The sequence below is a fragment of the Sciurus vulgaris genome, assembly GCF_902686455.1.
Source record: "Sciurus vulgaris genome assembly, chromosome: 5".
In the NCBI taxonomy this organism is placed as follows: domain Eukaryota; kingdom Metazoa; phylum Chordata; class Mammalia; order Rodentia; family Sciuridae; genus Sciurus; species Sciurus vulgaris.
Window position 1 is genome coordinate 161,373,460 of NC_136465.1, and position 22,434 is coordinate 161,395,893.

Consider the following 22,434-nt stretch of genomic DNA (forward strand, 5'->3'; position numbering starts at 1 on the left):
AGCTGTAATTTTTACTGCATAATTATGCATGAAATTGGGAAGCAAGTGAGAAATGTATTATCTTTGATAACCATTGTATGTAGTTTATTGTTTTCCTTATATTACTAGAGAAAGAAATGTCTTCTCTTGAGGAAACACATAGGACAAATGTTAACATTCCCTAGTGGTTATAATGACTTTTTTCTCTTGCAGAGAAAGAACTGCAAAAGGATGTAACAGATGAGGAAAAGTCGATTGGAGATGAAACTTGGGAACAGACCCAGGAAGGAGAAGTTGGAGCTCTTTATCAGAAGCAGTTAGCACTGAAAACTGACTGTCGGGAAAGGCTGGACCATACCAACTTTCGATTTTTGCTCTGGCGTGCTCTGTCAAAATTCCCAGAGAGAGTAGAGCCACGATCCAGGGAGCTTTCCCCACTTTTCTTAAGATTTATCAAGTAAGTATGCTCTTGTAGGAATATATCCTTGGTAGGGGTATGGGAAGTATTGACCTTCCAAACTGGCTGTTTTCTTTATTCATTGTACATATTTTTAAATCAGTGGCATGTCTGTGAAGCACTGACTGTCTTAGGTAACAACTAGTTTTGTTCACCAATTAATTTTATATGAATCAAAACACAAATGATGCTAATGAAAATATTCCATGTTACCAAATAAGGAGACCATATTGAGTGTGATCAACAAACACAGACCTTGTTATTTCTTGCCCTGTTCATTGTTTTATTGTTTACCTGGGACTGGAAGATATTTACCAGTGAACCCAACCCCTATTACTGTTTTGAACCTCTTGATATTTCCCATTATGCTGATGCATGTATTCTCAAAGAGTTTTCTGGAGTATTGGATTTTTTATTTATTTATTTTTTGTTGTTGTAGATGGACAGAATGCCTTCACTTTACTTGTTTATTTTTATGGTAGTGGTAAGGATTGAACCCCGTGCCTCACACATGCAAGGCAAGTGCTCTGCCAGTGAGCCCAGCCCCAGTCCTGGAGTATTGTTTGGTTTTGAGTGTATATGTGTTGTGAGAGTCTGGTTGCTTTAAGTCTCTAAATGGATGAAGGATGTGGTAGCAGAGCTAGGCAATCAACAAAAAGTATGCTCTTCACTAATATTTCATGACATAAAAAGATGCTGTGGGATTGGGTTAGTCAGACCATGAACCACAGCATGCTAGCTTATCCAAGGAATAGCAAGGAAGTCTAGGTGGTTGACGCAGAGTGATCCAGGGAGTAGTTGGAAATAAGAGCAAAAAGTTAACAGGAGTCCAAATCGTGGCCTTTAAGTGATGGTAAGGACTTTGGCCTTTTCTTTCATTGAAATGGGAAGACACTGGGGGAGGTTTAAGCAAAAGGATGGTATGGTCTAAGTTTTAAAGTTCTTTTTGACTATTAGGTTGAGAATGGCCTATAGAATGGCAATTTCAATTAGTACTAGTTGGCACTAGATTATCTATAGCTAATACATTGATAGATAATCTAAAGTAATGGAAAACCCAAATGTCACCTTTAAGTTTCTTTTTGAAATTTAACATGGTCTTTTTATTTATATTTTGGCTAGCAGTTTATGTTTCAGTTCATTTGATATCAGAACAAACTTTTGAATTCCTGTAAACATTCTCTGCAAAGAACCAAGCCAGGAGCAGGAAGAATAGCAATGACAGTAGCATTCTAGTAATAGGTGACACTTAATGAATAATTACCATGTGCTAGGCATTCTTATAAATGCTGTGTATGAATTACCTCATTTAATAAATGAATGAATCAATGAACATCCTATGCATGGAAGATAAAGGTTAAAAATGTGTACTGTGGTTCATTGACATGAGATTACAATAGAGATGTTATAAATTAGATAATGGTACAGTGTGTAGGTAACAGCAAATTTGCTTATTTCATTCATTTATCCGTTTTTATTAAGTGCTAGGTTCTGTTAATGAAAATACAAAATGCAGTAGTGTCCCAGCCCTGAAGTTGTGGTTTAACATTAATCTGAAGGTTAATTTATATTATCCTAGTGGTTCTTTTAGGAGGGTTGGTTGGATACTGTCCTCAAACATGTTGAGTGAGAATTTAAAAGTCTCGCTGTGTGATCTGGTTCTTAGCATCTCTCCATGCATGCAGTAAACAACAAAATATTAATCATTGAATGAATGAGTAAAAGTGGCACAAACAAATGCACTGAATGACTTCAAGATAATACTTGTTAACTACAATAATGAACTAAAATTAAAGAGTTGGAATTTAATAAGAACAAATGTGAATACTAACTTTAGTTTAGAAGAGATGAAGCATAAAAACTCATTGACTTGTTGCTTGGACATTCAGTTTGAATCTGCCATATCATGGCTGCCCCCAAAAGTTATGGAGTTTATAGTTCCTTCTGTCTTATTAGACCCATGCTTGTTTAACTGAATTTTGTTGTGACATTCTATAATCTATGTACATATATATTTTTTAATTTAAATTAACCATATTTTTTACTACATAAGAAGGTAAGAAATTTTATATATTAAGTATCATATAATGCTTTTATATATGTATATTGTTATGCTCAGATCAGGTTAAATTTTCCTTCAAATATTGTCATTTCTTAATGGTGAAAACATTCAAAATTCTTTATTTCAGCTTTTCAAAATATATAGTACATTATTATTACATATAGTCACCCTACTGTGCAGTTGTTAAACCAGCATTTCTTACTCGTAACTGGAACTTAGTACACAGTCTTCAACCTTTTCCCATCCCTCCCTATCCTCTATCAGCCTCTAGTAACCAACATTTTCCTTTCAACTTCTGTGAGATAAACATTTTTAGATTCCAAATTTGAGATCATGTGGTACTTGTCTTTCTCTGCTTGGCTTATTTAGCTTACGTAACTATCAGGTGACAGGATTCCATTCTTTTTTTTATGGCTGAATGTATTCCTCTGTGTTTAGATACCACGTTTTCTTACTTGTCAGTTGATGGGCATTTAAGTTGTTTTCATTTTTTGGCTCTTGTGAGTAGTGCTGCAGTTAACATGGGAGTGTAGATGTCTCTTCAACATCCTGATTTCATTTCCTTTAGCTATGTCCCCAGTATTGAGTTTGCTGGATCATGTGGTAATTCTATTTTAATTTTGTGAGGAGCCTCCGTGCTGTTTTCCATAACGGTTGTACTAATTTACATTCCCATCAATAGTGTCCAAGGGTTCCCTTTTCTCCAAATCCTCACCAGCACTTATTTGATAATAGCCATTCTTACAAACATTATTTCATTGTAGTTTTGATTGTGTATTTTTTTATGTAATTGATTAGTATTTTTTTATGTAATTGTTGGTCATTTGTCTGTCTTCCTTTGAGTAGTGTCTCTTGAAGTCTATTGCCCATCTTTTAATTCAGTTATTTGGCTTTTTTGTTTCTTTTCATTTTTGTTATTTAGTTTTTTCAATTTCTTATATATTCTGAATCTTAATCCCTTGTCAGATGTATAGTTTGCAAGTATATTCTTCCATTCTGTGGGTTGTGTCTTCAGTTTGTTGACTTTTTTCCTTTGCTGTACAAAAGCATTTTAGTTTGACGTAATCCCATTTGTCTATGTTTGCTTCTGTTTCCTGTGCTTTTGGGGGTCTTGTTTAAAAAAAAAAATACACACACACACACACACACACACACACACATACACACAAACATACATACACTTTGCCTGTTCCAGTGTCCTGATGACATTTCTCCTATTTTCTTCTGGTACTTTCATAGTTTGGGGTCTTACTTTTTTATTTGAGTTTATTTTTGTAATTTGTGAATGGGATCTGGTTTGATTATTTTTTTCAGCACCTTTGCTGAAAAATCAGTTGGCTATAGATATGATGATTCATTTTTAGGCTATTATGTTCCATTGGCCTATGCGCCTATTTTTTTGCTAAAATCATACTGAGGTCAGGTACTGTAATACCTGCTCTTTGTTCTTTTTGCTCAAGATTACTTTAGCTATTCAGAGTTGAGATATTGTATTTTCAAAAGGACATTGACACAGTAGAATGTATATGGGCAAATGTGACAGATGCTGTGCTGCAGTCTTTTAGTGTAATCTTTTTTTTGGTGGGGAGCAGGTACCAGGGATTATTCAGGCACACTCGACCACTGGGCCACAGTCCCATCCCTATTTTGTATTTTATTTAGAGATAGGGTCTTACTGAGTTACTTAGTACCTTGCTTTTTTTTTTTTTTTAATTTTTTGAGACTACATTTTGATTCATTGTACACAAATGGGGTACATCATTTCATTTCCATGGTTGTGCACGATGTAGATTCATACCATTCGTGTAATCATACATGTACAAAGGGTAATGATGTCTGTCTCATTCCACAATTTTTCACACCCACCCTCCCTCTCATTTCCTTCTACATTAATTCAGAGTTCCTCAGTTCTTCTCTCTTGCTGAGACTGATTTTGAACTCATGATTCTCCTGCCTCAGCCTCCTAAGCTGCTGGGATTACAGGCGTTGCACCACTGCACCTGGCAGTATAATCCACTTTTAACCACTTGTTCCAAAGATGGAAAGCTGATTTCATTTCAGTCCAAAATAGAAATTTCAAAATATTTTCAACAATTTACCAATGGAATGGGCTGTCTTTTATAACTAGTGATTATAGGTAGTGATTGACTTGTCAATGAAAGACCTAATAAAAATAATAATATTTTAGAAGAAGCTTGACTGAGGTGCCTCTCATGTCCTTCAGGGTGGATTCTGTATGCCATGAACATCTCATCTCCCTCATAAGTAGATTCAAGACCTTTCAGATTAGCGTGCGCTTCTCATCTGTGTTTTACCACTCTCTTCCCCCTGTAGCAATGAGTATTACCCAGCGGATCTGCAGGTTGCTCCAACCCAGGATCTGCGGAGAAAAGGTAAAGGGGTGACAACAGAGGAAATAGAAGATGAACTTGCTGGTGGAGATGATGAAGATTTGGAGGAAGAGGTGGTAACCCCAGATGAACCCCCCCAGAAGAAAAAGACAAGAAGAGCTGCAGCAAAGTGAGTTGTCAAGTGATGACAGACCTAGGAGGAAAAGGATGCTGTCTCTTCTTACCTGAGTGGGAAATAGCTTTGTTCAACATGAACTACTAAGATAATTATTTACATAGGTGCTGCATCTTCCTGGGATTTCTTTTTCCAGTCCAAACAAAACAGTCTGTCTTCTGAGTGTACTGTTCTGTAACAGCCGTCTCCCAAGGTATGAGAACTGACCCATGGTGCCTTGAGAGTGAAGAAAGAGGCAGACAGATACAGGATTGGGCAAGTGCAATATTTTGTGGGTCCATTGATCTTGCTTGTGCCCAGGAATCATGCTTCTATCAGTGACTCCCCCGATATATATTGCGTTCTGTATAGTTCTGGATCTGTCTGCTTCTTTCGTCACTCTTGTGGCACTTGGGCTGGTTTTCACTCATTAGAACTATTGTTCTGGAACAATTCCTTATTATTAGTCTTCTTTATCCACAGAACATAGAGTTGGGAACAAACTCTATGTAACAAATCCTTTTTATTGTAACTTCTTTTAAAGATAAGTAAGAGCTTTGGAGACTGGAGTGCTTAAATACTCTTGGGCTTTTGCTGTTCATTTTCACATAAAATATCATTATGTTTGTGTGCTTGGGGAATACCTGATGAAATATCTTTTCTCTTAAATAAGCCTGTCAGCACTTTTACTCTGCCTTTGACTTCTACTGGTTACTTTCTTCTCATGCTATTATACCTTCTTATTCTCTTGGTTACTCATTTATCTAAATTGTTATAAATCTAAAAATAAAAGTGATTGTGGTTTCAGAAGTTATTTCAGGTTACTTGAATACTGTCTAAATTGAGGTGTCTAAGAGCCACTGGGTTGGTGCCACTGCATTAGTTTAAAACTTTAGATCTCATTTGTTTAGTATTTCAATATGAGCCATTTGTTAACTCATCCAATCAACAATTTTATTGAGTGATTTTTGCTAAATACTGGGCTTCAAGGTGAATTGTGCATGATCTCTGCAACGTAGCAGTCACAAATGCCTGATGAAATATTTCTATATGAGAAATATTTTTAAAGGAGTTTCAAGAGTACAGTAAATGTATGATTACACAAATGGTATGCCTTTATTTCATGTAACCAGAGAAACAACATGTATCCCATTTGTTTACAATAAAAAAAAGTACAGTAAAGAATCACATGCTTCTACCACAAAGATCCAGAGAAGTCTTTTTGCAAAAGGAGAGAATACATGCTGAAAGATTACAGTTTGGACCTACCTGTAGACTGAAAAGGACTTACTGATTAAAGGAAATATATATAAAGCACAGGGGCAGGAAAAGTCATGACTGCATGCAACTATAGTTTCTTCTCTGCCTCTGCCTTTATATAACTCTGAACTTTATGACCCGTACTACTTTAAGATTAAGATCGTGGCTTACTCCTTCATTTCCATTAGCATAATACCTAGCAGAACATTAGTCCTAGACATGTGTTTGTTGAATACGTGAATAATTCATATATCTAGTCATACCTTTGCCTTTCTCACTGCTGGACCTTTGCACATGCACTTGCCTCTTTCCATGGTTCCCTTGCCTGATTTCTGTCAGTTGAAATTCTGTTTATGCTTTAACTCACTTTTCCATCAGTACTTCACTTAAGCTTTTCCTGTATTTTAAAATCAAAACTGTCTGACTTGATTTCAGACTTCCATAGAATCTTCTGCCATACCTCTGTCATGGCACCACTCCTTCCTTTGGATATTAATTTTTTTTAGATCTCACATGAAAATTTGAAACTCTTAAGAATTAGGTCTATGTATTAATTTGTATTCTATAGCCAAACCTAGAATATTGCCACCAAATACCAAAATTGAAAATGTGAAGAAATCAGTAATCACATTCTTGGTGCCATCAATATTTTCATACTCTTAAGTTTATAATCTTTCATGAAACAGACCTTTTGCAAGTATTTATTGAAAATGTGTAGATTAGCTCCTGTTCTTTTTGACTCTATAAGGCTACATGGCACATAGATATTGGAGGAAATAAGTGGAAGAATCATTTGTGTGTACAGAACTAGGGATTGAATCCAGGACTCTACCAGTATACCCTTAGCCCTTTTTTAAACTTCATTTTGAAAAGCAGGGTAACACTAAGTTGTAAGCTGGCCTCAATTTAATATCCTCCTGCCTCAGCCTCCTGAGTAGCTGGAACTACAGACATACCCATGGCTTCAATGACAATTTTTTGAAGTTTATTTGTAAAACTGCAAGATATTTCTCTGCAATAGCTAAAGAGGTCATGATTTCTAACTTAATTTCTCTGTATTAACTAGTAGATCTTTGATAGCTTTGCTTTCTTTTGCCTAATAGCAGAGAAATGCATTGTTTGGTAAATGCTTAAGAGCAAAGGCACCATTTCTTGAACGGTTTCTTTTATTTAATCCTCGTGGAAAACCCAGAAAGTCTTGTGCTCATCACAATGAAGAAACTGAGACTCTGAAACATAAGTAGCTTTCCCCAAAGTTACACAGCTGAGACTGGCAGAAATGCACACGCAGCTTGATTTCTACCTCTCTCGCCTTCTTCCTACTTACATACTTAAGTAGGCAAATAAAATATTTTAACTCTTTTCATTTATAGTTATTTTTATTTGTTTTTTAAATTTCTAACAGATTATATACAGAAATAAAAGATTTCTCTCAAAGCACTTTTAAAGTCTCTGAGTCTATGGATTAGAAAGTCAGGTGAATGCATGCAGTAGAAGCCCTCAGTCTGTGTTAGGGGGAGGTGCCATTTGCTCTGGGCAGTCACATCTTCATGTTTGCATTTCAACCACAGAACATTGCTGTTTCTTCTTCCATGATAAGCAGGTGACATTGTTACCTAAACTCGGACCTCTGTTAGCTGACATCAGTGTATATGATACATGAAGATGAGGAAGAATATATTCTATCACTTTCCCATCTACTCATAGAACCTAGACAAGGAATTATTGCCCAAACTGTCTGGCTCAACTTTGGGATATACTGTTTTGATAACTTTATTTCAAACGTTTGTGTAATCCATTCTAAGTACATCCTGAAAGATTTTTCTGGGATAGGGAGCTAGTTTCAGGGAGACACTTGCCTAAGATTTAGAAATTTTGGAGAGTAATTTCCTAAATATAAATTTTATAATTTGTTTGCATAATTAATAGTGAAACTATAGGTAGGATGCTTTGAGTATTTGGCAAGAGAAAAATTGTGGATATTGTCATCTAAAGAAAATAATCTCTGTTATACTTTCTGTAATACTCCTTTTTTTTTTTTTAGGCAATTAATTGCTCATTTGCAAGTTTTCTCTAAATTTTCAAATCCACGAGCTTTATATCTAGAATCTAAATTATACGAACTATATCTTCAGGTAAGTGAAATAGGTCTGTGAACTTTATCACTTTCTTTGCTAAAGTAACTTTTAGGGTTTCTGTAGTTGCTTGTTGAACAGAGCCTATGTCTATATTTTAAGTACTTTTTAAAAAATAGACATATTTTCTGCTCTTTTGAGAAATAATTTTAGATAGCACTAATTTAGTTAATTTTAAAGGCATTTCTGGTGATAAAACATTGATGAGTTTTTAAAAGTGAAAATAAGAAAGCATGAATTATATCATAGGATTAGCATTTAGAAGGGAATAGGGGTTTTACCAAAAGCAATTGGCTACCTTTCCCTTCTAGTTAATTCAGCCTTCATGGAGGACTAGAGTTTCAGAATCTGTTAGGTGGAGTGAAAACAGATAGTTGGAGTAATTGTCTATTGAAATCACAATGTATGTCCCTGAATTTCAGAAAGGGCTGTAGGAAAAGTTTAATGTGAGAAGCAGAGTAAGTATTGGATGTCATTCTAAACCATCTGGGGAAATGAAATGTTCTTTTTATCATTTTGGTGTTATTTAGATAAAACTTAATTTCAGCAGTATTTATCCATGATCTGCCCATAATTCAGATAGACCTTATTTATAAAATTTTCCACAAGAAACAAGATTCCAAACTTACTAATCGGGGAGTCCTCAGAGCCAAATCTTCTTTCTTGGCATCTTATTGGCTGTGGTTATAATATAAGGATTTTCTTTATCACATGACCAACCCAGATGGTTTAAATTCAGATTAACAGATTTGAGGTCAGAGTTTTATTTTCATTTTTTTCTTTGAATATATTCTTTTCATCCTTTGACTAAGGAAAACCCATAAAGCTTTTATCAGGAATCAGCTCAACACTTGCTTAAAATTTAGATTTTAGGGCACTTAATTGAGCAAATTAACAAGAGTAAGTTGCCACCCCATGGCATGTGTATATTGTTACTTCACTAATTTGTTCTGTAAAATATAATTTCTAGTTATTGCTACATCAGGATCAAACAGTGCAAAAAATAACTTTGGATTGCATCATGACATACAAACATCCTCATATCCTCCCTTATAGGTGAGTTGCTTAAAACTAAAGAAATATTATTTCTTTGGCTGATTTTTATCTTTTTGCTCAGGAACCCCCTTCTAAAATAATTTCTTTTTTCTAACATTTAAAAAAATGATTTATTTTGAATGTTTAGATTTTCTTAAAGACCTGAGAATTTCCCTCTTTTCCAAGGAAATTATAATGCTATTTTCAGTGGTAGAGTTATATTCTAGCTGGGCTTGGTAGTACACACCTATAATTCCAGCTACTTGGGAGTCTTAGGGGAAGAGGATGGCAAGTTCAAGGCCAGCATGAATCTGCTGAGGGCCTGTCTTCAAAAGTAAAAAATAGTCTCAGGTTGTAGCTCAGCAGTAGACCACTTTGCCTAGCATGTGCCCTGCATTCAATATAGTGCCATATACCCACACACAAAAAGAGTTCTATTTAGATAATAAAATAGGAAAAAAAATATTAATGTAAAAATGTGTGTTATGAAAGTTGCATCATTTAGAGTGCCATAAAATCTTGGTGGTTACTTAGGGAATCATAGTTAATCTAAGAATTGAAGAAAACTTTTGTATGCTCTTTTTAAATAGCTAAACTGTGTGTTAAATCTAATCCCTTCTAATCTATTTACCTTTTGAAGTTTGAAGATATTTTAGTGAGGATTTTCCTTTATGGAAATTAGCCATAATATCAGTCATTTAATACCTTGGTTTATATGTACTTTTTGTTCTGGGCACATATTACTTTGTTTTTTTTTTTTTTTCTTTTTTCTCTTTCTTTTTGTTTAGTTATAGGTGTACACAATACCTTTATTTATATGTGGTGCTGAGGATTGAACCCAGGGCCTTATGCATGCCAGGCAAGTGTGCTACCACTGAGCCACAACCCCAGCCCTACATATTACTCTTTTTTTTTTTTTTTTTTTTTTTTAGTTGTAGATGGATTTTTATCTTATTCATATATTTATATGGAGCACTGAGAATTGAACCCAGTGCCTCACATGTACTAGGCACAAGTGCTCAACCATTGAGCCACAACCCCAGCCCCACTACATATTACTCATATTTTGAAAAAGTCCTGTTGACTGAGTGATAATTTGTGCTGTGTTCTTTTTTTAAAGGGAAAACTTACAAAGGTTGCTTGATGACAGAAGCTTTAAGGAAGAGATAGTGCATTTTAGCATTTCAGAAGAAAATACTGTAGTGAAAACAGCCCACCGAGCAGATTTGTTTCCTATTCTAATGAGGTATTTATGCTGCTATTTAAAAACTGATTTTCATGAGTATAGTGTCATGATTCTTTTCAGCAGTTGTAATGGGATATATCATTTTGTATTTTCTTTTGACTTTTTTTTTTTCTTTTTTAATAGGATCTTTGGGGAAGTTGAATTGTTTGTAATTTAAATAACTTTGTTCCTAACATGAAGAAAGTTGTTAATATAGTATTATTTTAATAATATTAAAATTAAACCCATTATTTCCCTAGGTTTTATAGTTCAGATGCACCACAAAGGCAGGGGGTGTAGCTCAATGATAGAATGCATGCCTTGCACGCACAAAACCTTGGGTTCAACCCCCAGCACCACTGGGGGAAAAAAAAAACCAATCCATTTAAAGATGCAGAACAAAGAATTCATTCCACTGTCTAAATATCATGTGGTATTTAATGATGTTACTACTTTCTGAATTATAAATGGCAAAGATGATTTACAAATAATTCAGAGATCATATATGCAGAGCATTAAAAAAGTAAAGTTTGGAACTTTCAGTTAAGTGGCTCTGGGGTGATGGGATTTGGAAAGATCATAGGAATGGGAGTGGAATTTAACAGACCTTCTCATTCAGCTCTGGGACTAAGTAGTCCTATAGTTTATAGGGATAAATCTTCAGATTCTTTGGACTTCATGTCCCTTCTTTGGATGGAAGATGGATCAGATATCCTGTATTACCTATACTTTGTCTGATGCAATGACTCTGATTCCATCTATAGCTGGCGTTAAGACACTTGTGGGCTGGGATTGTGGTTTGGTGGTAGAACACTTGCCTGGAATGTGTGAGGCACTGGGTTCGATTCTCAGTACCACATACAAATAAATTAAAATAAAGGTTCATCAAAACTAAAAAAAAAAAATTAAAATAAATTTTTTTTAAAAAGATACTTGCTACAATGGGCATAAAAATTTTTTATACATAAGGGATAAATCCTCAGAAAGAGAAGTTAGGAAAACTACCCCATTCACAATAGCCTCGAACAAAATAAAATACTTGGGAATCAATCTAACAAAAGAGGTGAAAGACCTCTACAACAAGAACTACAGAACACTAAAGAAAGAAATTAAAGAACACCTTAGAAGATGGAAAGATCTCCCATGTTCTTGGATAGGCAGAATTAATATTGTCAAAATGGCCATACTGCCAAAAGTGCTATACAGATTCAATGCAATTCCAATTAAAATTCCAATGACGTACCTTATAGAAACAGAGCAAGCAATCATGAAATTCATTTGGAAGAATAAGAAACCCAAAATAGCTAAAGCAATCCTTAGCAGGAAGAGTGAAGCAGAGGGTATCGCAATACCAGACCTTCAAGTATACTACAACGCAATAGTAACAAAAAGAGCATGGTATTGGCACCAAAATAGAAAGGTATATCAATGGTACAGAATAGAGGACACGGACACAAACCCAAATAAATACAATTTTCTCATACTAGACAAAGGGGCCAAAAATATGCAATGGAGAAAAGATAGCTTCTTCAACAAATGGTGCTGGGAAAACTGGAAATCCATATGCAACAAAATGAAACTAAACCCCCATCTCACCCTGCACAAAACTCAACTCACAATGGATCAAGGACCTTGGAATCAGACCAGAGACCCTGCATCTTATAGAAGAAAAAGTAGGTCTAAATCTTCACCTTGTTGGCTTAGGATCAGACTTCCTTAACAGGACTCCCATTGCACAAGAAATAAAAGCAAGAATCAACAACTGGGATAGATTCAAACTAAATAGCTTTCTCTCAGCAAAGGAAACTATCAGCAATGCAAAGAGAGAACCTACAGAGTGGGAGAATATCTTTGCCACTCATACTTCAGATAGAGCACTAATTTCCAGAATCTATAAAGAACTCAAAAAACTCTACACCAAGAATACAAATAACCCAATCAACAAATAGGCTAAGGAAATGAACAGACACTTCACAGATCTATAAGCAATCAACAGATATATGAAAAAATGTTCAACATCTTTAGTAATAAGAGAAATGCAAATCAGAACTACCCTAAGATTCCATCTCACCCCAATTAGAATGGCGATTATCAAGAATACTAGCAACAATAGATGTTGGCGAGGATGTGGAGAAGAAGGTACATTCATACATTGCTGGTGGGGCTGCAGATTAGTGCAACCACTCTGGAAAGCACTGTGGAGATTCCTTAGAAAACTTGGTATGGATCCACCATTTGACCCAGCTATCCCACTCCTCGGCCTATACCCAAAGGACTTAAACTCAGCATACTACAGAGATACAGCCACATCAGTGTTCATAGCTGCTCAATTCACAATAGCCAGATTATGGAACCAACCTAGATGTTCTTCAATTGATGAATGGATAGAGAAACTGTGGTATATATATACCCTGGAATATTACTCAGCCATAAAAAATAATAAAATTATGGCATTTGCAGGCAAATGGATGAAATTGGAGAATATCATGCTGTGTGAGATAAGTCAATCTCAAAAAACCAAAGGAGGAATGATATAGCTAATAAGTGGATGATGATACATAATGGGGGGTGGGAAGGGGGCAAGAATGGAGGAAGGAGGGACTGTATAGAAGGATAAGAGGAGTGGGAGGGAAGAAAAAAAATAACAGAATGAATCAAAAACTATTACCCTAGGTAAATGTATGATTACACAAATGGTATGCCTCTACTTCATGTACAAACAGAGAAACAAGATGTATCCCATTTGTTTACAATAAAAATGAATTTTAAAACAAGATACTTGCTACAATGGACATAAAAATATTTGGATGAATGAATAAATGAGTGAGTGAATATATAAAATTATAATTATTGGTGGATTATGAAACAATAAAAATGGAAAGTAGAAATTATTTTACCCACTCAGAAATAACCAGTTAACTTTATGACCTTTCAACACAATTGTAAATTATAAACATTAGTAATACTAATAACATTTTAAAAACCTCTCAAAGTAAAAATCAAATGGTTGCATGAAATCCAGAATAAGAACAGACTACCAAAAACTCTGAATACGTGCATATACAGTTTTTAAAAGATAATTGCAATCATTTTGTATAAAATGTTTTACCTTTTTTTACTTAAAACATATTACAAGAATTTTCTTGTATCATAAAATGTTTCAAAGTATGATTATTCATTCTATAGATATGCCATAATTTATTTAACCAAGTTCCCTATGTTGAGCATTTTACTTGGCTCTAGTTTTTGTCTTTTTTTGTTTTTTTGCAAAATAGATATCAAATTTTGAATATCTATGAATCTTTTAGATTAATTTACTAGGATAGATTTTTTTTAATTTTGTAGGTATTTGCTCATTCTCATTGGTTCTTCATTTGTCTTCATGACTTATTCTTACTAAGTAAACTTGATTTTTTAAAATTTTAACTGATACATAAAAGCATAAAAATTGTACATATTGATGGGGTAGCATGATTTGATTCTACTAGTAGTTTCTTAATGGGAAAATTCATGACCATTTAAAAGTTTTTGGTATATAATGCCAAATTGCTGTTACAACTATCTCTGTCAACAGTTTTACTTTCTGTGAACTTTTGACCAATCTCAATTTTTCTCAGATGATCTAAGGGAGAAATACAGACCTTTTGTAATTTCTGATGTAAATTGTCCAATCTCTTTCAAGAATTTTTGAGCCACTTTATATTCCTGTCAGCAGTAGGACACTTGTTTCCCCATTATTCCAACACTGGGTATTATTTATTATTGTTTGTTTAATTCTTGGGAATTTGTTAATGAGAAATGGCATCTTGTTGTGTAACTTCACATTTTTCAGATGACTACATTGTTAGAAGTGTCTTCCTTGAATTCTTCATATAAAATCATACCTTTCCCTACTCAGTACTCACTAGGCCCTTCCATCACTTATTTTTCTTACAGTATTTATCATATAACATAATCATTTCTTAACTTCCCCATTAGAAGGTAAGTCCCATGACCCTTAATAAATATTGATGAACTAGTTTGTATTCTTATGGTATAAAACCAGTTTCTTCCTGTTTATTATCCTAGTTGTTGCCTAAATAGCCTAGAGAATTTAACTGTTGGTGGCAGCAGTGATTGTCTTCATCTTGTTATGGGCTAACAGTAATTACTTGTTAATAGTAATGTTTCTGAAGCAGCAGTTCTTAAAATCTGCTCATCTTTTTTGGGGAGGCCCTGAGGCACCTTCAGAGAAGTCCAGGAGGACCAAAATTTTCATAATACAAAACAAAGACCTTATTGTTTTTACTGTAGTGACATTTGTACTGGCAAGGCAAAAGCAAGGTGGGTAAAATTCTTGGTGCCTTATCATGCATCCGAACAGTGGCATCAGATATAACTAGTCATTCTTCATTGCCACCCAACTGGAAATTTTGTTTAGTTTTATTTTTTGTTTGAAAGAAAAGGCTAGTTTTACTCAGTGCCGTTGGTAAATATTGGCCCTTGAGTATATGTTTGTTTGTTTGTTTTGGTACTGGGGATTAAACCCAAGGGCACTTGACCACTGAACCACCACCTCCCCAGCACTGTTTTGTATTTTATTTAGAGACAGGGTCTCACTGAGTTGCATGGGTCCTCATGAAGTTGCTGAGGCTGGCTTGGAACTCTAGATCCTCCTGCCTCAGGCTCCGGAATTGCTGGGATTACCATGCCTGGCTTGAGTATGTTTTTACGACTGTGTATGATGAAGTGGGAAGTATGTGAAAGATTCTTCTGCTACACATTAGTTATTCATACTTGTGTGGATGAGCTATAAGCTGAACTAACTGTGTTCTTTTTGCTTTTTTCACAGAACACCATTTTTATCAACAAGTTTGGCTAATAAACTGTGATTCTTTTCACACTTGGGTATTTCATAGGGATTTTCTTTGAAACAACCAATGGCATTTGTTTCCAGTGATAAATTCTAGTATCAAGTGAAAATCAGGGTTTTAGAAAACTTTAATCTGCTCCTGTGAACTTGACTGATTCCCAATAACTTAAAAACTTTTCTGATAAGATGAATGATATTAAGAAAAGTTAATAAACGTACTTTTGTTTTGCAATAAAATGTGCCAGTATTTGGCATTCCATGTAACCCAGTAGACCAGTGTTTTCCAAGTAACTGATGCATGTTACAGAATCAGTGTAAGGATAAGAGTTCTGTTCAAAGTGCAAAATAAACAAATTTTAATATAAGGTTCACAACATTTGTTGATCGAGTTGTAGATTCCATGTGTTAGCTAAGCTTTAATAAGCTACCACTTGTTGAGATTTGGCATAGTAACAAAATGGAATAGCCACAATTAATCTTAAAGTTTATTTCCTCCTTCTCCAACCCATATCTGTGTGAGGCTAGATTTTTTTCAGCTCGAACAGATTGAAAGCAGATAGGTAAATCTAGTTATCTTTTATGAAGCTGGACAGAAAATAAATAAAACAATACCACTAGTCTTAATTTTTAAGGGAGAGAAATTTATAAAATATTATTTTCATTAGAATACTATTTATGTTAACATGTAATAAGTTTATTATTTTAAGTAAATTCATAAACATTTTAAATTTTTCTGTTTTAATTGCTACTACAGTAAATATCAACAAATAAAACTCATACACAAAAGTTCTTGTGGGAGTTTCAATAAATTTTAAGTGTAAAAGGTCCTAATATCAAAAAGTTTGAAAACCACTATCTTTAAATTTTGAAAAAGTCAATGTTTTATCATGTTAAGAAAGTAGCTTTTATTAGATATTTCGAATTTTATCAGAAGTGGATGTTGAATAGTATTAGAATGCTTAATAAGCAAGTATTATAATGGTTGTATTAATTTTTTACTATGAAATATTCATCTATATTGATTTAATAGATTTTACTGATGACTCTATTGCATTTCCTGGGATAATTCTTACTTGGTTTTAAACCAGTACTGGATACTAAATGTTGTACTTTGTTTCTAAGCAATATTAGTATGTAGTTTTATTTTTGATCATTGACCCATCTCAATTATTTGTTTTTCCACTTTCTTTAATGTAAAAGGACTGTTTCCTTTTTTCTCTCTGCTCGGAAATTATGACAGCAATTATTTTAAAATTATTTTTAAAAATTCATGTAGGGTAGTAAGTTGGATATGAGCCACATGTTTTCCAGTTATTAGTGGTCTACTCAGGTTTTTTTCCTTCTTAAGTTCCTTTTGTTTATATGTTTTCTTTTCTAGTTATTTAACTGAAGTCTTCACAGTTTCCTTATTTGCTTATAGTAACTCTTATTTTGCTTCCTTTTAATCACTATGTTCTTGTTTTCATTTTTCTTTGACTGACTTAACCTTCGATTTACCTATTTTACTGCTTCTTTCTCACACAAAGAAACACCTTCTGATCTTTTGTCTATTTTTTTCTTCCTGCTTCCTTTTAGACTTATTATTATGTTTATTTTTCTAAATGTCAGTGTTAAATATTTAATTTCTGTTTTCACTTTTCCTTATGTTATACAATAATTTAAATCTGTTGAGTTTCTCTTACAATCTTTTAGGAAAAGAATATAACTAGTATTATGTTTTAGAATTAATGTGCAAAGAAATAATGTTCTTTTGACTTTTCAGAATTTTGTATGGTCGAATGAAGAATAAAACTGGGAGTAAAACTCAGGGGAAATCTGCTTCAGGCACCCGCATGGCTATTGTTCTGCGCTTCCTTGCTGGGACTCAACCTGAGGAGATCCAGATATTCTTAGACCTGCTGTCCGAACCTGTGAAACACTTTAAGAATGGTACCTACCATCTGCCTCCCATTCCCTGCCAAATGTGTTGGCTTAGACACATATGAAGTAATATGTTTCCGTACTTTCTTGGACATAAAATTGGGTCCATCCTCCCAACCTCAATGAAAGTCTTTTGGCTGAAATACAATTCATTTTAAACATTGAATTAGGAGATCTTACAATTGACCCTGGGAATTATCAGCACTCTTATGTTACTAAGTCCTTGATAAGAAAATGTGTATTTTTGTGTGCATTTAGATCTTTTGAAAAATGGTGAATACTTGTCCCATAAGCAAAGAATGTGTTCTTTTTTTTTTTTTTTTTTTTTTTTTAACAGACTGCATTTTGATTCACTGTGCACAAATGGGGTACAACTTTTCATTTCTATGGTTGTACACAGTGTAGATTCATACCATTTGTGTGATCATACCTGTACATAGGGTAATGATGTCTGTCTCAATCCACTATTTTTCCTTCCTCCTCCCCCTCCCACCCCATTCCCCTCTACACAATCCAGAGTTCCTCCAAGAATGGGTTTCTTCTAAGAAATTGAAAGCATATTGCAAAATTTATTTAATTGTCTTGGTATTTATTTATTCATTGAATCATTCACCTGTTGAGTAATGATTTATTGAGCACCTCCAGTGCCCCAAGTACTCTGCTAAGTTGAAAACAGAAAAGTAAGTATAATATTTGCCTTCAACTTCATAATGAAGAAGTGACAGAAAGTAGTGTATACAATGAGCTATAATGCTCTGTTCTAACAGGTCCCTTTGCATACAACTCAGTTGAGCCTTAAGATAGCCACATGAGTTATCAATATTTGTCCCCATTTTATAAATGAGTAAACTGAGGCTTAGAAAGGTACTTAGGAAGGTGGAAGAGTTAGGATTTGAACCCAGACCTTCCTGATTACAAAAGCTTTGTTCCAGTTGCTTTGGGTTATCCAAACAGATATTTATTTGTAGGGCAGTATATTGGATTTGTTTGGAGTTTTTTTTATGATAGCAGGCCTAGCTATTACATAGGTTTTCATTCAGTATAATAATATTCTGTGAGGGAACCTGACTGTAATGAATACAGAAGTTTTTGTTCATGTATAGCCCCTCTATAGGAGAGTAGATATGAATGATACTATCATAGATGCGCCAAAAGGTTTGTGCATCAGTTGGTTCATGATCTCAGCTCAGGTGGTTTATGAAAAACTTAATAACAAATCTTTACATATTCCAACAGCTGTTTTAAGGGACTATTCTTTTATTTATTTACCAGGGACTACAAGGGATACAAAACATTTCATTCTTAGTCTTCTAGGAGTTTATAATACAGCAAGGCAGTTTCCATGAATCCCCTGAACTCAGCTCATTGAAAGCTGAGCATAAGAAAGTGAAGTTGCCAGGTGGAATAAAAACTATTAGTTAGTAACTCAGATTTTTAGGAATAGTTTTAAAAATAATGGATGAGAATTGGGCTGAGAGACTTAGTTCTGTGGCAAGTTTCTTATCCTTTCTTCCTGAGTCTCCTCATTTAAAGTGGGAATAAAAACCCAGCTTAGCTCATTGAATATTTAGTAGGAATCAAAAGGAGATAATATATGAAAAAAGTGCATTGTCATCTATTATTTATAACAATAGGAAATGCTGTATTATTGAGGGAAATTAAAAGGAAGCCATAATTGCATATAGTAACTAACATTTTACAGTACACAATTTTCTTCTGTTTCACTAGGAGAGTGCCATTCTGCAGTCATTCAAGCAGTAGAAGATTTAGATTTGTCTAAAGTTCTTCCTTTGGGTCGCCAGCATGGAATTTTAAATAGCCTTGAAATAGTATTGAAGAATATTAGCCATCTGATCAGTGCATACTTACCAAAGATTTTGCAGATATTGCTCTGTATGACAGCAACTGTATCACACATCCTTGACCAGCGAGAAAAGGTGAGAGATTGACTATAGATACTTCTTGGACTGAAAAGTCTGGTTTACTTGGGAATTGAGTTTGGACCTAAAATACTAATGTCTTTCTAGCCTAAATCTTCTTGCATAACCCTTTGAAAGTGCCTCTTTAAAACAATCTTTCATATATTAGGAATCTTCATTCTTATAAATATTTATGTGTGATTAGAAAATGGAGATTGTATCAAGTGTGTGTTTTAAAGGATGTAGAAGAGTAAATAGGAGAGTTATATACATTTTTCAGAAGCCCATCTCAGAGGCACTTTAGCTGATCTTCTTAAGTTTTAATTTCAGGAGCTGAAGAGTTGTAACCTATCATCCAATTCTCATTTCTTCAGAATGGTTGGTAAAAGAATCAAGTACTATTGCCATCATCATTACTTTGAGACAGAGTTGTATGCCATTCTTTAAAAAGTACATGCTTGCCTATAATTTGCAGTGTTTTGAATAGATAAGCAGCAAGATCAAACAAGACAGATCACCTGGCCAGCTGCCAAGAGATGTTATTAGATGTTTTCTGAATTATATTCCAAATGATATATTTATGTTCCATTGAAACAAGTATATAAATATAAGTGTACTCTTTGGAGTAATAATACATACATAATGTCTTCAGGGACTGACTTTGTGGAGAAAAATGGACTCAAAGTGAGATCCAGACTCATTTCATTTATGGATATGTCCATTGAATCACCTCTCAAAAACAGTCCTAATAAATTATTTCATTTTTGCATTTTAAAATGGTTTTTATTTTTAAGTAATTTCAACATGATAATAAGTGAAAATTGACTGCCAAATTTTTAGGCTGCATTTTGGTTCTAGGCATGGATGTAAGTCTACTTCAGTAGTGAAACAAATGACCAGGGTAGAATCACTCATGTGGAAAATCATAGCATGTTATAAGAAAAGAGGTGGAGGTGGCAAAAATCAGGAACGCTGGGTAAGATGAGGTTCAGATATGAGGTAGATAGGGTGGGTTATATACACCTTCTAGGCTACAGCAGGAGGTGCATTTACATTGAAGTATAGAAGTGCACTTAAACTGCTTAGTGGGAAGTTACTGAGAGGCTTGAAACAGAGCAGTGATGAAGACTGTCTGATAAAAAATATCACTTTGGTTTCTTTGTGGAAAAGAGGCTGTGGGAGACTAAGAGTGAAAACTGAAGACAGGTCTTGAGAAAATCTGTGTTATATGAGAGCTAAAGGACATAGGATTAACTATGCGAAAGTTTTAGTTTATGCTTTATAGCAAGTGAAAGTGACTCTGGATATATTAAACCAGGAAATGTGATAGGTTTTATAAAACCTGTATAAGTTCTTTGAATATTTGGTTAACTTAGAAGTTACTCAGTAATGCAGCCTTGCTACCAGGTCAGCAATCAGTAACTCAGAGGATCATTTGTGCAATTTCACAGCTCATTAGTTAGTGAGGTGTTAAGCTTATGCACAGATACTAGCTTTCGTCTTTATTATTTTTTAACAAGTCCATGGAATTCCTTAAAGTGGTACAATAAATTATTCCAGTGAATTTTCTTGTGAGTTAAAGTTCTACATTTATGTGTTTGAGTTCAGTTACACATTTGCTGTTTTATGTCTTTCCTATCCTTCAGAATACCGATTGACATTAAAAAATGTGCTGTGAGGATTACTTACTGTTGGGGGTTTTGTACATTTAGGTAGTGTGGTAATTTTTACATAAACTCAGCCCACTGACAGTTCAAGGAATTGAAGTCTACAGTTGCTCATTTTTGGGGTTTTTTTTTTTCCCCAGTTTATTCAATAATTTTGGAGTAAACTGGTTAGCCAGCACTGGAGTTGCAGAAACAAATAGTACCTGCTGATCCTACCCACAAGGAAGTAGGTTGGTGGGATTGGAGAAAGACAGGGGTGTCTTGTTTAGAATCATAATTGCTGATGTTGGTTTGTCATTTGCTTCAGATGATGATGATACCATATTACTTCAAGTATCAGCGGTATTTATCCTTCACTCCAAGCATGATTCATCTCATAGTGAAAATACTGCCAATAGAATTGAAACAGATCAGAGTTACTTATAACTGTGTCACCTCTTGAATTTGACTGTCATTTCTTTTGTCTTTTTAACTTGAATAATATTAGCTAATAGTGGATGATACATGAGATACCATGATCCCTTAGGCTTGTTTAGCAAATTAATAAAGGGCATTCTTGTTTATTCTTGTGTAAGTTATCTTAATTTAAAAGGTGTACTATTTCAGATTCAGATTGATCTGATGATTGGAGTTTCAGATTTTCATGGAAGTAACTTCCCTGTTTTATTCATGATATTTTGGTCATAGACTTAATATTCAACATCTGAATGCATTTGTTGTCTGTACATTTTCAGGGTGGTCTTTAGATTTTGATGTAGGTAATTAAAGTCATATGTATGAATAAGTTGCCACTTATGTGCCCAGTGACCACGGTTATTAACCAATTGGCAAAACAGAGGTTGAATCTCCTTCTATTAGTCTGGTTTTTATAAATTTTATATCAGGTGGAAATCTCTCTGAAACTCTTGTCTCTTATGCCTGGCCTACACTTTTTCATTCTTTAATATCAAGTGGAAATTCTGTCTTTTCCTTAAAATTTACTCTTCCCAAATTATTGAATATCGTTGGGATATTCAGTCTCTCTAATTTAATAAATTTGCATCCAATAAGATTTTTAAGTTGAGGTCAGGACTATGACTGTAAAGTAATTGGTGGGGACGTACTAAATTATTCTGCTTGGAGTTTGAACATATTGACTGCATGTTTGTGATTTTTGTCTCATAGGGAAAGGGGATGCCAGTAGAAGTAGCAATATCTGTTATAAAAAGAAGTTTGCTTTCAATTCAGACCCATTGCTCTTCCCATAACTTGATTCATTCTCCTTTCTTTTACTACACAAAATAGTCTACTTTATTGAAAGGTCACAAATTCTTTGATTTGTGCCCTAGAATAATTTTAACAAGGATAATTTAAAACTTCTAGTTTTAAAAGAAGATAAAATAATCCATGTTTATAGCAGCACAATTCACCATAGATGA

General features: G+C 34.3%; 1 protein-coding gene across 2 annotated transcripts in view; it reads left to right on the plus strand.

Moving 5' to 3' along the window:
• Positions 1-22,434, plus strand: part of UTP20 (UTP20 small subunit processome component) — a 95,770-nt gene that overhangs the window by 33,619 nt on the left and 39,717 nt on the right. For both annotated transcript variants that reach the window (XM_079141336.1, XM_079141337.1), the window contains 7 exons: positions 193-436; positions 4,833-5,018; positions 8,308-8,398; positions 9,369-9,454; positions 10,554-10,679; positions 17,273-17,439; positions 19,159-19,367. In XM_079141336.1, the coding sequence (XP_078997462.1) occupies positions 193-436; positions 4,833-5,018; positions 8,308-8,398; positions 9,369-9,454; positions 10,554-10,679; positions 17,273-17,439; positions 19,159-19,367 (1,109 nt within the window). The remainder of the gene's footprint in view (positions 1-192; positions 437-4,832; positions 5,019-8,307; positions 8,399-9,368; positions 9,455-10,553; positions 10,680-17,272; positions 17,440-19,158; positions 19,368-22,434) is intronic.